The 17,953-nt window shown below is 37.0% G+C and overlaps 1 protein-coding gene across 2 annotated transcripts in view; it reads right to left on the bottom strand.

Moving 5' to 3' along the window:
• Positions 1 to 14,322: 14,322 nt before the first annotated feature.
• SOX5 (SRY-box transcription factor 5) overlaps positions 14,323 to 17,953 on the bottom strand; it is a 402,681-nt gene continuing 399,050 nt past the window's right edge. For both annotated transcript variants that reach the window (XM_058558649.1, XM_058558648.1), the window contains exon 15: positions 14,323 to 17,167. In XM_058558649.1, coding sequence (XP_058414632.1) covers positions 16,864 to 17,167 — 304 coding nt within the window. In that variant the 3' untranslated portion in view covers positions 14,323 to 16,863. The remainder of the gene's footprint in view (positions 17,168 to 17,953) is intronic.

Genomic DNA, 17,953 nt, shown 5'->3' with positions numbered 1-17,953 from the left:
ATACCGGATCAACACAAGGTTGACATAAGGGAAGTCATACTGTTGAAAAGAAACCTTATGGTAACTTTGAATGACCTCTGATTAACTAGCCCAGACATGCTCTGTGGATTTTATGGCCCCTCTCAGCTGCTATAAGTTGATAACTTTGTTCTGTTGAGTTCCTTAGGAATGTGATGACCCCGGAACAGAGAGTATGCTGAGAGCCATCATCAAGGACAACTAAAAGATCAGGGTATAGGCTTTGCTCCAGTCTCTGATGCATATCCAGTAAAACCAAAGACTATCAGGGGGCCGGCATAGTGGCGCAAGCAGTTAAGTGCACTCGCTCCGCTGCTGGAGCCCAGGGTTCCCCAGCCGGGATCCCAGGCGTGCACCGACGCACCGCTTGTCAAGCCATGCTGTGGCGGTCTCCCATATAAAGTGGAGGAAGATGGGCATGGATTTAGCTCAGGGCCAGTCTTCCTCAGCAAAGAGGAGGATTGGCAGATGTTAGCTCAGGGCGGATCTTCCTCACCAAAAAAAAAAAAAACTACTATCAGGAACTAAGACCAGATGTCTGCCCCCACCTGGAGATCAGATGGATGCCCCCACTCAGAGACCAGATGCCTCCCCCCACCCCTCCAGAGATGAGCCCACCATATAACTGGCCTGTAATCTTGGTTCTGTAAGACGGTTTTTTTGGATGTTAGTGGGCCATCGTCCCTCTTGCTAGCAAGCTGTAATAAAAAGTCCTTTGTCTCCTATCACCTTGCCTCTTGACTATTGGCATATCTTGCAGTGGGCAGAAGAACCCCCTTTTTGGGCGGTAATACTACCGCAAAGAAGAAAAGCCAGAAAAGATTTCGTGGAAGACTTGTAAGCAGAGAACCATGGCAAAATTACACTAAAATGATAAAAATTACTCTTACCTCGAATCTTTTTGCTGTTTGTTTTTTTTTTTTTTTTTGAGAAAGATTAGCCCTGAGCTAACATTTGATGCCAATCTTGCTCTTTTTGCTGAGGAAGATTGGCCCTGGGCTAACATTCCTGCTCATTTTCCTCTACTTTATATGGGACGCCGCCACAGCATGGCTTGACAAGTGGTGCATCAGTCCGCACCCGGGATCCAAAACAGTGAACCCCCGGCCCCTGAAGCAGAGTGTGCAAACTTAACTGCTAGACCAACAGGCCGGTCCCTTAACCTTGAATCTTTGTAAAAAATAAATTGAGAGTTACCATTTCCTATTAGAATTGGAGCTTAAAGAGATTAATTAACTTTCCTGAAGTTGCTTAGTGACTAGAAATGTCAGATTTTGATTCCAAGCCATTCTCTCTCCAAAGCCCATGTTCTTTCAGGAACACGATGCTGCTCATTCTCATGCCTTCTTGTCTGTGAGATCTGCTGTAAAGAGTTCTTTCATTCCTCTGCTTACTTGTTTTCAAGACCATTGTCATTCAAGACATTTCTTCCCTTTTTGGACCCTCATTGTATTTAGATTCAATGAACTATAGAATCTTAGAACTGGAAGAGATATTTGAAGCCAACTAATTCAACACTGTTCTACAGTAGGAAAAAAAACAGGTCCCAGAGAAGTTAAGTGACTTGAGCAAGGTCATAAAGCTACTTAGTCGCAGAGTAGTTCCAGAACCACCTAATCTGGGCACCTTCCCTTATGCCTAAGCCGTACCATCTCTGGGTGGTCATAATACCCCAGTGTCCATCTCCAGTGGATAGATATTTTTAGGGAAAGAACTGGCTTTCTTCTTTTTATCCTCAAAAAATGTGCTAAGTATGTGGAGGTGGGAAGCCTAGGGGGCGTGAAATGAAAGGTCACGGCGCAAGAAATAACTAACTCTGTTCTGCATAAGAAATGCAAAGGGGTTGGGGTGTGAAAGAATAAGAAGAGAATCAAGAAAGCAGAGCATCCAAGCTGAAGCCCCAAATGGTCAAGGTGAGAGAGCGTTTTTGAAAGCATAATTGGCATTTTAATTTAGTTGTGTGGCTGAAGTGCAATCCTCTTTCTCTTCGTAAACTTTCAGGAAAACCTACCATAAGCATCAAGCCCTTCGAGTATGGAGATTAAGGAAAAGGAATTCCATTCCATTTCTGGGTTTATGTTGTCAAATAAGACAAATCCTGATTTAGTAAGGAGAGACTAACATTGGAAAGGATCATGCCAAGAGTCGGGGTGGGGCGGGGGCTATTATAACAGGGAGAACTCTGACCATAACATCTGCAAGAGGCTTCAGGGGTAGGCACAACAGGTTTTTCTTTTACCGGGGGAATAAACAAGTCCAGAAAGAACCAGGTGTGAGGAAGTGGTTTGAAAGCGTGGCTTGATGGGATAGTAGATTAGAGAATGTTTGACCTTGAGTCCAGGCTATTCTGAGAGGGGCTGTGCTGGCTCAAACGGAGGATGAGTCAAGTTCAGGGGCCTGGGGAAAAGAGAGGAACTGAACCAAAGTTTGATTAACAAGCATTTTCCTCCCATTGATCAGCGAGCACAAGCAGTTCAACTAATCATTTACGGGGCAAAGAGCAGGAGTTTAGATGGACCGTGTCTGACCTTCGCGTAGGTAAATGGGAGGAAGGCGATCCGTGAGTCTTATCTAAGTCATAAAGAGAAGAGTGGTGCCTTCCAGTAAGTCTTTTTCCAGAATACAAAGGGTGGGAAGATTTCCTAAGCTTTGCTGTTTTCCAGGAACACAGGTGTCAGGTAAAATTCAGCACTGCCAACCTGAAGCAGAAAGAAGGAAATATCTGTAAGAGGTAAGATGGGAGTCAGATAAGGGTCCTGTGGACACAGGAATTTGAAGTCACCAAGATGATACCTAAAGTCTGTGGATATGCAAGGAAATCTTGCGCAAGCTCCATGGATTAAATCCTCATGGCTGGTCCTTCTCCACTATAATAATAGAATATTTGTCTGTCCCTGTGCCAACACCGGCCAATGAACTCCTTGAGAACAGACCATTTGCCTTTCTTCTCTGTATCCCTAGCACCTGACATCAAATAAGTGCCAAAATAAACTTGCGTTTTTAGTGCTCAGTCCCTTAATTCACCTCATTTTTTTTTTTTTTGGTGAGGAAGGTTAGCCCTGAGCTAACATCTGTTGCCAATTCTCTTCTTTTTGCTGAGGAAGATTGGCCCTGGGCTAAGATCTGTGCCCATCTTCTTCTACTTTATATGGGGGACCTGCCACAGCATGGCTTGATAAGTGGTTCATAGGTCCACACCCGGGGTTCTGAACCTGCAAACCCCAGGCCGCTAACACGGAGTACACGAATTTAACCACTATGCCACTGGGCCAGCCCCAATTCACCTCATTTTTGTAAAGAAAGCAAAGGGATTTTTCCTGATCAAAGCAAAGATGAACTTAGTCTGTGATTGCGTAATACAGCAATGGAAAGGAGCGCCCAGGACACTGAGCCCCGTGTGAGACAATGTGGCTGGAGGAGGGACTGACGCTGGGCTGCCTCAACAGCAGAAGCAGTTGGAAGGGCCGCAGGGAGCTCAGCAGGAGTCATCAGTGGTGGAGAAAAGGAGAGGCAATGCCAAAGCTCCTAGTGGAAATAAGCCATGAATAGACTGAGATCAAAAAATTGGATAAGATTAACAAATTAAAGACGAAATTGTAGGACAGAACGCATGAACTATGGCTAGGCATGGTTTGTGTTTTCTAAGCTTATTGGTTAGTAGGACTGCAAAAGACTTACTGATATTGTTGCTGGGATTCTTGTCAATTAAAGTCTCTGCTTCCAAAGTACTGAGTAAAAGAATTTCTTCTGAAATGGTACCAGTCACTAATGAACAACAAGCTATCCAGTCAACACTGGGGTACTCGAGGCACCTCTACCTTTGATTGGGTTAACCAGACCACAACTGGGACACAGCCTGACCGCCTGGTCCTAAACACACATTTACACACTTGGTGGATATTTGTCAGAAAGAGATGAAAAAGAAAGCTTTATAGCGTTATTGCCCAGAAATGAAAGTGAGTCTGCCCTCATAATGAGATGATAGTCTGAACTGGGGTATTCTTTGTAGTGTAGTTAGTCAGGTTTTTAGCAGATTACACTAGTATGAACTCCAACTCCTGTTGCCATGATCTAAGTCAAGGAACAGTTGGAGGTCCCCTAAGTCCTATCGTCTCTTTCATACCCCCTACTATTTGGGGGTGGAGAGGTATAGAGGAGGAGAGAAGAATCTCAAAGGGATATTCTAATTGAGAGAAAAACCCCACAAAGGAAATGTGGTAAGGCAGCAAAAGATATGTGAGGTACAAGAAAATAAAAGCAAGGGAGGCATTCATGTTCTTGTTGATCTGTGATATTACAGTAGTTCCCCTTTATCAGCAGGAGATATGTTCCAACACCCCTAGTGGATGCCTGAAACTGCAGATAATACCAAAGGCTACATATAATATGTTTTTCCCTAGATATACATACCTATGATAAAGTTTAATTTATAAATTAGGCACAGTAAGAGATTAAAAACAAAAATAATAAAATAGTACGATTGTAACAATATGCTATAATAAAAGTTACTGTACACCTTAATAGCCTCAGCATACGATTTTTTTTCTTTCCTTGTTAAATTGAGTACTTTTACCTTTTCACTTAAAAAAAGCACTTTACGGCTTCTCTTTGGCATACCTGAATCGCCAGCATCACTACATTTGTGCTTTGGGGCCATTATTAAGTAAAATAAGGGTTACTTGAACACAAGCACTGCAATACCATGACAGTCGATCTGACAACCAAGAAGGCTACTAAATGACTAACATGCGAGTAGCATACATAGCGTGAATATGCTGGACACAGGGATAATTCACATCTCTGGTGGGATCGAGCAGGACGGTGGGAGATTTTATCGTGCTACTCAGAACAGTGTGCAATTTAAAACTTATGAATTGTTTATTTCTGGAATTTTCCATCGAATATTTTTGGACCACGGTTGACCATGGGTAACTGAAAGCACGGAAAGCAAAATCACAGATAAGGAGGGTCTACTGTATTATTTTTTTGTGTATGTGTGAGGAGGATCAGCCCTGAGCTAACATCCATGCTAATCCTCCTCTTTCTGCTGAGGAAGACCGGCTCTGAGCTAACATCTATTGCCAATCCTCTTCCTTTTTTTTTTTTTTTTTGCCCCCCAAAGCCCCAGTAGATAGTTGTATGTCATAGTTGCACAGCCTTCTAGTTACTGTATGTGGGATGCGGCCTCAGCATGGCTGGGGACACGGTGCATCAGTGCACAACCGGGATCCGAACCCGGGCCGCCAGTAGCGGGACATGTGCACTTAACCACTAAGCCATGGGCCTGGCCTGGTCTACTGTATTTTATTTCCATGCAGTTGAAATTTTTCTAGTTATGTGTTAGTTTATTTGTAGTTCAATTCTGTTGGGTCAGAAAATACACTATGAATGATTTCTTTATGGTGCAGTACCTTGTCAATTTTGGTAAATGTTCCACAGGTACTTGAAAAGAATGTTAACACTATCGTTGTTGAGGGAAGTGTTCTATTTATGTCAATTGGGTCATTTTTGTTAATTGGATGGTTCAGGCCTTCTATATCTTTACTAATTTCTTCTACCTTGTTCTTACAGCCATTGAATGAACTGTTTTAAAGCCTTCCGTTATGCTGGTGAATTTGTGTATTTCTCTGTTCTGTCACTTTTTGTTTGTTTTATATCATATGAAGTTATGGTTTTTAGTATGTAGATTTAAAAAATTCTCTTATCTTTCAATTGGATTGACTCTTTTTTCATTTGAAATATTTTTATCTTTTGTAATACTTCTTTTCTGCAACTCTCCTTTGTCTGATATTAGTATAGCTACAGTAGCTTTCTTTTCATTAGTGTTTGCATGATATATCTTCTTCTACCCTTTTACTTTCAACAATTTGGGTTATATTTCTTGTAGTACCATGTATTTTATTTTATTCAGTCTGACAATCTAATCTTTCTTTAGATTAAATTGTTTTATTATTCCATTTTTTTCTTCTAGCAAAAAGTTGGTTATACATTGTTTCACCATTCTATTTTTGGTTACCTAGAGATCATAGCATGCATGCATCATTGACTTCTTGATACTGCTAGGCAACTAGAATTCTGAAAATTCATTTATCTTGTTTCCTCATTTCATTATTATTATCATGAATTTAAATTATTATCATGTATTTAAAACTTGACAAGGCATTGTATACAGATCCAACTCATTTATATCTGCAGTTCCATTTTTCCATGTAGAATCATTTTTCTTTAGCTTGAAAAAATCCTTTTAATATTTCTTATAGTTAGAATGCTGATGATGAGTCCTCCAAGCTTTCGTTTGTCTAAAAACGTCTTTATTGCAATTTCAAAGTGATAGAATAGTTTTTGTGGTCTTTGGAATTCTAGTTTGACAAATTTTTCTTGCAGCACTATAAAAATGTGATTTCATTGTTTCTAGATTCCATTGTTTCTATTGAAAAGTCAGCTGTAAGTCTTTTGTCACTGTTTTGATCATAATATGTTTTTCCTATGGCTACTGTTAAGAATTTATCTTTGTCTTTGGTTTTCAAGGGTTTCACTATAATGTTTATATATGTGGTTTTCCTTTTATTTATCCTGCTTGGATTACCTGAGCTTCTTGAATCTATGTGATATCTTTTTTAGTTTTAAAAAAAGTTCTCAGCAATTACCTCTTTAAACACTTCTTTTGATAAACCTGTATTTTTTTAATTAAACTGTTTTCCTTTTCACTAATCCTGTGATCTTCTGTGATCACTTATTATTCATAGATTTTACCTCTTTATCTATGTTGTCTATTTGTCATGGTTTCTTGAATATATTAACTATAGTTATGTTCAAGTCTTTTTTTGCCAACTTCAATATCAGTATCATTTGTGGGTCTACGTCTACTGTTTATTTTCCCCTTGATTATCAGTCATTCTTTTGCTTTTTCATGTAGTTAGGATTTTTTTATTCCTAAATTTTTTATGTAAAAAAACGACAAAGAACCCATTTGACTTAATCTTCTGCCAGAGTGGAGTTTCCCATTCTTGTGTTAGACAGCTAGGGTGAAGGGCTGATCACTGGACTCTTGTCAGGGATTTAGCTGTATCAAGGCTGCTTGGCAGTTTTAGGAATACTCAGGTGACCTCTATTTTGTCTCAGACTATGGTTTTCCCAAGCTTTGCTTGTGAGCGTGGTAGGTATTTATCTCCTCAGCCATGAAAGACTACAGGGGATTCAGGTCTGCCCATCTAAACTATCCAGCCCAATTCTCCAATATCCTACCCCTTGAAGATAAAATCTGGCAAATGTCTTGAGAGGGAGACTAGCTGTACACTTGAAGCAGGCCCCATATCTCTGGTTGGTCTTTGTTTCCTAAGCACTAACGACATTTCAATCTCCAGCATCTCACACAGCCCTAGAATTCAGCAAAAATGCCATTAGTAAAACCAGTCTTGCAATTGAGGTCCTTCAAGTTTCCAACTTGTCACTTCAGAGCTACACAACTGCTTTGTTCATTTTTCTTTCACCCAGAAATTGCCAAGTCTTTTATAGCAACACCCAGAATTTGCTAATACCTTCATTAAATAGAAATGGCTAGCAATCATCAGCTTGACCTTGCTTTTCTAGAATTGTGATTCATCTAGTCTTCATTTCTTCCATAGTTTTCTAATGCCTTTAAAAGATCTGGCTTTTTCTAGTTATTCCAGTGGGAGGTTAGCTATTCACCACCTACTACATTTATTTAGAAGTTGAACTCTCAGTAAATATTAAAATGGTTTTGTTCTCATTTGAAATCCTGTTATCACTTACAGTTTCTGGTTCATTAATCATATTGTTATATTATTTCATTGCTTAATGTGTGCTAGTCTTATTTCCTTGGAAATTACAAATGTTGAGGGAGGAAATGTTGTTTTATTTCTTGTATAGATCTATCATAATACTGAACATACAATAATTAAAAGCCAATTTGAAACATCTGATATTTGAAAAAACTAGTCTACGGGGCATGATAAATATTCATCACAATCGCAATGCTTCCAGCTTTATCCTCGCAAATCCTGGTCTAATCCGTATATCCAGTTATCTATTTATATATATACTCTCTCTCTCTGACCCCCTGCAAATTGTCTTTATAAAACTCTGTTCAAGTATGATAGATTAAGCATATATGAAACAAATCTACAGCATCTGTAAATCTACTTACAAACAAAGTGGCTCTTTGCATTGTTTCTTATCCCTTAAGTGGGAAATCCATCTGAGAATATAGGGCAATGAAGGTTTATTTCTCATGATAAACTTGCATGCTTCCTTCAATTAAGCAATGAGAATTCTCTAATCCATGTAGTTTCTTCTTTGCCCTGACTGCTATGAAAACAAGAGCTGTATTTTGTTTAGTGCTTAGAGTTGTCCTTCTCAGTCAGTGTGCACACACACACACACACACACACACCTGTTTCGTAGAGAGAAAAGGTAAAGAGCAAGAAATAAAAAGGAATCACACACACAAATTCACGTGCGTCTTTGCACATTTGTATAATGTGTGAGTGCATGTGTATAGGTGTGATTCCTTTTTATTTTTTACTCTTTACCTTTTGTCTCTTTATTTGCTATGTGCTAATTGTGCTGGCATCTTTGTACTTACATATTTATTGTAAGCCATACCAAATTTTGAAAATGGGTGAAAGAGCCTATGAATTTATATAAAGTTAATATGATGAAATAGGGAGGCAGAGACACATCAACTTTAACAAGAGTTAGGCTTTTTATTGCCAGGAGGACCAAGTTAGCATCATTCATTTAATATTTGCCAAATATTGAATCATTAAGACAAGGAAAGGCTAACCACACAAACTCCTACGATTCTTGTCTTATCATTCATTTTCCTTGACTTGTATTTTTTTGTTTATAAAAATATCTTTCCATGATACAAGCTCAGGTTTTGTGTGTTTAAAATTTATAGGAAAAGTGTAAAATTTACAAAACTTCTCAAAGTTTGCCAACATAAACTTGGGGAATCTTGAAGTATCTGAAAAATTAAATGACCAATAAAGTTTTTACTATAACAATAGGAGGCAAAGACAAAGCTCCACCAGAGGATTTTATAAGCAAGCGTCTAAGATATAAATGACATAATATGCTATAATATCCAAGTCTATAGACCAACCCACTGTGGAATCAGTGGGTTATGGGGAAATTGATAACTCTTTAATGAGGACAATCCAAAATTTTCTCTTTGATATCTGTAGTTAGCATTTGTACCCAAATGTTATACCACTGCCAATTTTACTTCATTTTCCAGATGTCAAATAAGCTCTGCCCATAGGAAAGCAGATTGTTAATTCCACTTATGCATGTTAACCCAGTAGAAGACAATGTTACTTGAAAGATCATTTCCAAATAAACCGGAAAATTTGTGTAATTATTTGGGGCCTACTAGTATTGATTGTAGTCTTGAATCAAACCTAAGTTCATGCAACCACAATTTGTAAACTTGTACTCCAGTCAATCGTTGGTTTGGAATATAAGGCAAAATGAATGCTTACTGAGGGCCAGTGTTGGAGCAAGTTGAATAAAGTCAGTCTTCTGTGTAAGTAATTATCTAAATATGTTGTATGATTTCTCTTTCTACCAGGACCACATGAATTTATTGAAAAAGTTATCACAACAGTGATTTTTGTAAACAAAAGACTTTATTTCAAATATATTTTACAGTTTGTGTATAATTAGGATTGCTTTCCAGACTCTGAAATTTAATACTAAATTGAACAGGCAATGTACAAAATGGTGGTATTTACTTAGGCCTACTGAATTCCTACAGTTGTTCTGGTAATTTTTTTTTCCTTTTTAAATTGAATCAGTAAAGACATCAATGATAAAACAACTTTCATCCTCTTGGTTATATTTCGAATAGCAAGAAAGTACCATTCCATTCCATATCCACGGGCATGTTTAAAAAAAATGGTAGTAATAAGGGGAGTAAAATCTCATGTATCTGGGCCGGACTAATCAAAAAATGATGATACATTGTGATCAGAGCTTAATTGGTTCATTCTTGTTGGTAAAATAGTTTGCTAAGCAAAGCGGAAGAACAAATAAAATTGTAGGACAGATGTTTAGCCTGTTGAAGAAAACATAACTATTTTTAAGAAATTTTAGCAATACTATTGCATACACTTTACATACTAATTACAAGGCTTACTTATAAAACAGGTCTTCTCAGCTAGCTATGAGGTTTCTTTAGAAACTCAAGAAAAATAAAGCAGATTTTTTTTCATAAATATTCTTTAACTGAAACATTGAACTAATTCATGCTTATCTTTACCTCCATTGTTATAATTGAGGTTTCAATGATGATGTCAAGTTTAAATAGGCATGACTTATGAACTTTAACATTTAGTAAGAATGACAGTATCCTGATTTTTTAAAAAACACATATGTGAACTTCCTCAAACGCCAACAACTCAAATTGGCAAAATTGAGATAAATGAAAAAAAGAGAACGGTTTTCTTTTCACTATTGCCAGTATTTTTTTGGTTCTTCAAGGCATTGGCAGTAAGAAAACAATCATTATTATTGCATGCTAGTCCTAAATGTTCCATAAGAAACTAAAAATCATAAAGGCCAAGAAAAGAATGTTTCTAAATTGGACTATTACAGGACAAAACTAAGTGAATTTTTTTGCTAGGAGAAAAGGGGTGGTGGTTGGGACTTTGCACCTTGGATGAGCCAAATTTCATAACCAGACAAGATTTTCCCCATCTACATATACTTAGCATATCCTGATGATGCTGTTTCCTGATGAAACAGGATGAGACTGTGACCAGCATAGCCATAGGCAGTCTATTATAAACAGTACTCGGAACGTTCATTTCCTAACTTCTACAATGGGTATTTTCCTTTTAAAAGAACCTCAATTTGTTTTGCAAATATTAAGTGGGTGTAGTTCTGTGTATTTCAGTTATATTTTCAGTGCTCCACTCGCCTGGAGTCTCTGAAGCCTACTGCTTTGCCATGATGAACAACGTGAGAAGCAGAGAAACAAGGATAACATATGAGCAGGGTGCTGGTGGATCAAATACCCTCAAAAACAATCTATGAAGAGACAGATTGAGAGCTGTTTCTAATCTAAAACTCTTGTCTACTCACTGACCCTCAGTTTCAAGGTTTTCACAGATGCCTAAGGTTAGGTGGTGGGCAATAGGATCTGCAGAATTTGACATGCAAAAAAGGTAGATAGAAGAGGAAAATAGCCCCACCTCCTGGTTGTTTTAAAACATCAGAGCGTGCAGAATAATTATTTGGAGCTGTTAAATAGCAACAGCTTTATCTCCATCCCTAGAGATTCTGATTCACTACATCTGGAGTTGGGCCCAGGAATCTACATTTTTAACAGTTAATTCTGAAGCAGGTGGCCTGTGCACCAGACTTTGTAAATTACTTCTGTTAAGGGATACAATGGGCAGTTAGTGGTGTCCTCTTTATATGCTTACTTTACATTCATTTGAACCAGATGTCATCTGACCCAGTGTCTTGATACTTGTTAAAAAGCCAACCAACCAAAACCCTTACAGGAAACTATTACACATAGAACTATCAAGATAGAAAAACATACTATGGTGAAATACTTGTCTCTACAAGCAAAAATGGCCATTGGAAGGAAAGGAGACTTCTTGTTTTTAATATTTGCTTTAAAAAGTTGAAGGAAGAATCCAGAGAGTAATGTCAGAGTGTTAAACAATTTAGAAATATGCATGATTCCAAATTAGATACCAGCAAGGTGAAAATCATTTTATGGTTACTAGTAATTTCATAATCTGAAATTCATAATTTTTTTCTATACAAACAATGATCTGAAATACAATTCTAAAGTGTAGAAACCCCACCCCAATGACAGTGTCGAGCTTGGGCAAACAATGTTAAGAGTGCTTCAATTCAGGCTGTAGGATTTTTAAGTGTATTAGACTCAATTACATATAAGAGGAATATCTTTTGACATTATGGTGAAGTTGGATCCCTGTCTGATGAGACACATTATAACAAGGTCTGGATGTCCTTCTTGGGATGTCTACCTCTAAGAATTAAACCGTTAGTTCTCAATTCAAAGTCAACATCAGGAAGCGGGGTTATTAGATTGAAAACAAATTATTTTTCATACTTTTACTCTTTTCATAATAAAACTAATGATTACACCTTTATAACAAGAATTGTGAAAAGAAACACAGTATAATAGGTAAAGAACACATTTGCTGTTTTTATTGGTGCCTTGCATGGCAGTAATACTGAAAAAAGAATGCAAAAACAAAAAACAAAAAAAAAAACAGGTTGGTGGCAACCCACATCCTTTTTTTTAAGAGTACATAAACTCCTGTTTTATTTTTATTGTGGCATGAATGATAACATAAAACCAAAAACATGAAAATATACAACTTATATTACACTATGTGTTATGAACAAAATATAAATCTATAACTCTATGTTATATTTACATAATTATTTATTTTATTAAATTTCAAGTGAGATGGTAGGTTGCACATACTTTGTTTTAAGCTCCAGGCATTTGATTGTCTCTTTTCTATTTTTTTCCCATTTTTACTTGTAAAATCCAAAACGTTAGAAGGACTAAGAGCTTTAGAGCCAGTGGAGCCATATAAATACTGTTTTAGTGAACCAGTGACAGAAACACTGGGGAGGACAGGAATCAATCAGTAGAAAACTCAACACAACATTATCTTCAACCTGTAAAACTGATAGTTATAGGAAACTTTAAAATTAAATACTGTAAAAGCCTGTCTAAACGAAAACCTATGCCCTATAAGACAAAGAAATATCTGAACCACTTTAAGTGGGCTTCATATTTTTCCTTGCAGATCCCATAATATTTATTTTACTATTAACTTGATAAACAAATATTTTATAAACCTGTTTGTAAATATACAGTTGTTTATTAATTACAATTCAATAATTTACTCATTAGAATGAATGAAAATGTAATTATTTTTGATGTTTTCGATGTGATATAAGAGGTTTCTTCTGGGAAAAGTAACAACTTCTGGACTAAGGAAATATCTGAAATGGGACCATAAAATAGCTAAAGATAATTTTCTTTAAACAAATTAAGGTAAAAGTCTACTCCAGAAATCCAATCTATGAAATAATTTTACCAAAGAAAACCCTTTTATATTTGTTCTTTACAAGAGGATTTGGTTTCAATAAAGATTATGTTCTTTGGGAGGGATTTTATACATGGTTAACTTTTAACTGCAGATGCCAAATAAATGGTAAAAATTGACAACTAATTTAGGTGTAAATGTACTGAAGAATAGTTTCGTATTTTAGCCAACTGTAGTAACGAGCAAAATTACTAGTAATTTATAAATGAGCAACTTTAATCTATTTTCTCCAGTGATGTTCTCCTAGATTCATATTAAAACATGACTATTTTTAGAGGAACTGATTACAACAGCCATAAAAATACAGAATTCTGGCAAGATTATTCCTCAGTACTGGGGTGTGTGTGTGTGTGTGCGCGTGTGTGTGTGTGTGTGTGTGTATATGTGTGTGAGAGAGAGAGAAAGAGAGAGAGAGAAAAAGAAATATGAACACGAAGGTAGAAAAGGAGAGAGGAGGAAGACTTCATGCTCATTTTAGTTGATCTTACTCTCATTTCCTCTACCTTATCTTTTTTGGTCATCATGGGGCACAGAAAAAGAATACAAGGTTTTAGGATCCTTTACAAAAATTATAAACCAATCAAATGCCAAAAAGGCAATGTGTTAACACAGTAAGTTGCTATTCATAGCACCTTTTATCAAATGACTTCAAAGTGCTTTCAACATCAATATAATTTTCTTTTGTTTTCTTTTGGGGAAAACTAAGGCAAAGAAATTGTGACACTCAGCGAATTCGATGTCAGAACAGAGAACATAACGCAGGGCTATGAACTTGCTTTTTGTTTAAGTCCACGCACAGTTGAGTCTCTCTGACATAAACCTAACTAAATAAAATTAACTTCAGCATTTCAGCAGTTAAAGGTCACCATTAACAATTTTGTTTTCCCCTTCAAATAAAACAAAATAAAAAACAAAAACAAGACCAAACAGAAGTGTTTTGTCAATTCACTGGTAAGTGTGTTAGAACTGATATCTGCCATGAATGCCCTCTGTGGCATCTACCTGGAGCTAAAACAAAGTATTCTTGTAGCCCAATGTCATGAAATGAAAACAAAGCTTCTTTATAACATGGTGTAAAATAAGTATCCAGCAAACGTGAGAGGTGAACCCACATAAGTCAGAAAGAATTTGTTAACAAAGACAGAGAACAAATTTTTAAAATTCTGTTTTCACATTGTACATAATAACGATATAAAAACAAGTGTCTATTTTTTTCTTATCCAGAGTGCTTAAAAACAAAACAAAACAAAACAAACAAAAACAAAAAAATTGGCTCTAGATGACTGTGGCAATTAAATAACTAAAATGAGTGATGAGAGCATAAGTTAATTAAGATTGAACACGACCCTCCTATTAATTCACTCCTTTGTATTAAACACCAGAACTTGACATTGTTGGGGCCAAATTTTTAAAAAGGAGAAAACTTATGGAAGGAGAAGTAAATTGTGTGGGTGAATGTGTGTGTGTGTGTATATATATATACACATATATATGTGTGTATATATATATATATGTTGGAGATGGAAATTTGTTTTAAATATCTAACAGCTTATTGGCTGCACTTCCAAATCAGAGCAGAATAAAATAGAAAGGGAGAAATAAATTATACATAACTTACTAATCTGGGAACAGCTGACCATTATTATTATTATTACTATTATTATTATTATATCATCATCATTATTACAACACTAGCAAAAAGAGGCAGTTCAAATGAAAATACAGTCATCAAAAACAAACAGAAAAACAAACAAAACAAAATCTCTGACATGCAGGATATGATCAGCTCCTCCAAGCAAAACCCCAGAGCAAGTCTTTTGAGAGAGAGAAAAATAAAAAGGACATTTTTTTCTTATTTATATGTAAAAATTGAACTTTAGGGTTGGGATTAAGGGGTGGGATAGGAAAATGACAACTGGAGTGAAAATCATAGCACATCCAAGCTACTGGTTGGAGTATTCACTGTCTGATGCATCAGCACAAATAATGGCAATTGACTTTAAATGATTTTGCATTTATCTGTATAAGCCCTACAGGTGCCTTGGCATTTGGCTGGCAAAATCGAAACAAGCAGTCCTGTCACTGCTGGTTGTTGCTCTATGCACATACTCTGCTGGAACCAAACACTGGACTTCAGTGGGTTCATCTTACAGCAAAGTAAGAGTAATGGCAAGGATTGCTGGGTTCAGCCAGGCTCCACTTTGTGGGGCTGCAACAACTTTTAATCAAATCCTGCTTTTTATGGCATGAGATGCACATGGCCCACAGTTCTGAAATGCAAATGGCCTCCACCTTATTTCATGGAGAGATGAAAAATACCTTATAAAATCATCAGTTCCATTTCCTGATCAGGAAAGGATGGAATGTTGAAGAAATAAGCTAATTCTATATTTCTGGAAAAAGGCCAAATACATTCAATGAAAACAAACAGAAATCATTAAGTAGCAAACGTTAGTGGAACCAACTGACCAGGGAGAAGGGACATCTGGGAGCAGTTTGCTAGTAGCTTCCATGTTATACATGCACACCTTTATTACAAAGGGCCACCTGATTCATCCAATAATAATCATATTAGAAATTTAAAAATATAATTTCTGAGCCCTATATTGGTTAAGTTGTCATTTGAAGTGCAAAGTCAAGGTCAAGTTTGCTTCCAGACCAGTCACTTAGGAGGATGTGGGATTTCATCCCCAGATGTGGGTTTAACTCACAATGGTCCAACATTATTCCTATTAGTACCATAATCACACACATACATACACACAAAAATCCGAGATCAGAAAATATTTTTTCTCTAAATTTCTTATGTCTCTCTCTCTCTCTTTTCACCTGAGAACAGCACCTACAGTTTCCATTAAAAAAAAAAAAGTCAAATCTCACCAGCTGCTGGTATTTCAGGTTTTTCAAGGGATTGTCTAAGATATAACACTGTCCTAACTTAAGAAGGAACAGGAAAAAGGAAAGGGAAAAAAATGAACTGGGTCAACAACAAATTTGGCACTTGCTCAAAGATGTAGTGTGGTGTGCAATAGATAAAGAAAGTCCTCTGAAGAAAATAATTGCTTATTTTGTGGTGGATAGCAAGGAAGTTAAAAACAGGCTCTTTTTCCCTCTTCCCCCCCATGCACAGACTTCCATCTTTATAGTATAGAGATGGAGAAGGTGGAGAGAAGTAAAGAGAAATTCATCTTTCTTTTTTCTGTCAGGTGCATTACAAAAAAAAAAGAAAGGAAAGAAAAAGAAAAGGAAAAAACCCAGAAACCCCAAAAAAAAAACAAAACTTATTTCTTTTTAAAAATTGTAGCACAAAACAACAAAACACATTCACAAGCCACTTGTTGGCACTGTGTACCTGAGTGAGAATTTCTAGAACATTGTAGAACAAACAGCCATAAAGTTTATTAAAAAAAAAAAAAGTTGACGGGTAAGACTTCAGTGCTCGATGTAGCAGCTGAATTACTGGCATTATGTTACCCATAGCTTATTTCAATCTCTTGTTGTTGATATTGTTGTTTGCTTGTTGTATTTTTTTTTTTTCTTTCCAAGCCTTTTGAGGCTGAGGTCTATTAGTCAGCTGATGTCCCAACTAGTTAAGACTAACAGTTAAGGTAACAGTCAGTGTATGAGAAAGTTAATGTGCTTGGCCACTGGTAAGGATGAACCAGCTAGGGCTTCTTTAAGTCCTAAGGTCACAACAATCTTTTGACCCTTATCAGTTGGCTTGTCCTGCAATATGGTTTTCACTGTCACTCCCATAATCTACATCTGGATCATCCTCTTCCTCATCGTACTCATCATAAATTTCTCCGTTGATGTCCTCAGCCTGTATCTCTTCTTTGATATGTGGCTCCTCGCCCTTCACACCATAAGTGCTCTGGATAACAGGCATCCCAGGCTCAGGGCTGCTGGACACGCTTGAGTGCTCCGAGGGCAGGTGAGGGGAGGGCATTCCAGCCATGGCAATGGCTCCAGGGTACACGACACCAGCAGTGGCGATGGGGATCTGTGCTTGTTGCCTGTCAGAGAGAAATTCCCAAAAAGAGACTGTGGGTGAGTGAATACTCAGATGCAGGCCTTACTATATAATTAATTCGCTGAGCTGATCCAACTCGAAGCTAGTGATTTTTCACCCTATTGTCCAATATTTTAAAAATTGTTTCCTACTTTGATTCCAATAGCTTACTTCTGTATAGTGCTTTATAGATTACATTCACATGTGTTACTCATTTGACTCTGAAAATAATTTTTTTGTTACTATGCTCTTTTATGAAACAAACTGAGGCACAGAAAGATTAAGCAGAAGAACCCAAGTCCTTGACCCCAAGTTCATTTTTCCTCACTGTAACATACAGAAATAGTTTTTTTAAATTAATTAATTTTTAAATTAATTTTTATTTTTTTTGCTGAAGAAGATTCACCCTTGCGCTAACATCTGTTGCCAATCTTCCTCTTTTCTTGCTTGAGGAAGATCGGCCCTGAGCTAACATCTGTGCCAGTCTTCCTCTAATTTGTATGTAGGTCGCCACCACAGCATGGCTGCTGAGTGGTATAGGTCCATACCTGGGATCTGAACCCCTGAACCCGTGAACCTAGGCCACCAAAGCAAAGTGCACCGAACTTAACCACTATGCCATGGGGCTGGTCCCCAGAAACAGTTTTTAAAAAAAATTAAACCTAAAGATAACTCAATTTGAATGGAAAAACTCTAAAGGATTAGAGCTCTCAAAATAAAACTTTACTGCTCAGAACCTGCCAGAACTGAATAATATCACATCATCCTCTTAGCCCCTGAAATCGTATTA

Source organism: Diceros bicornis, chromosome 17, assembly GCF_020826845.1.
Source record: "Diceros bicornis minor isolate mBicDic1 chromosome 17, mDicBic1.mat.cur, whole genome shotgun sequence".
NCBI classification, from domain to species: Eukaryota; Metazoa; Chordata; class Mammalia; order Perissodactyla; family Rhinocerotidae; genus Diceros; species Diceros bicornis.
The sequence above is the reverse complement of the archived record's forward strand: the minus strand, read 5'-3'. Positions and strand labels throughout refer to the sequence as shown.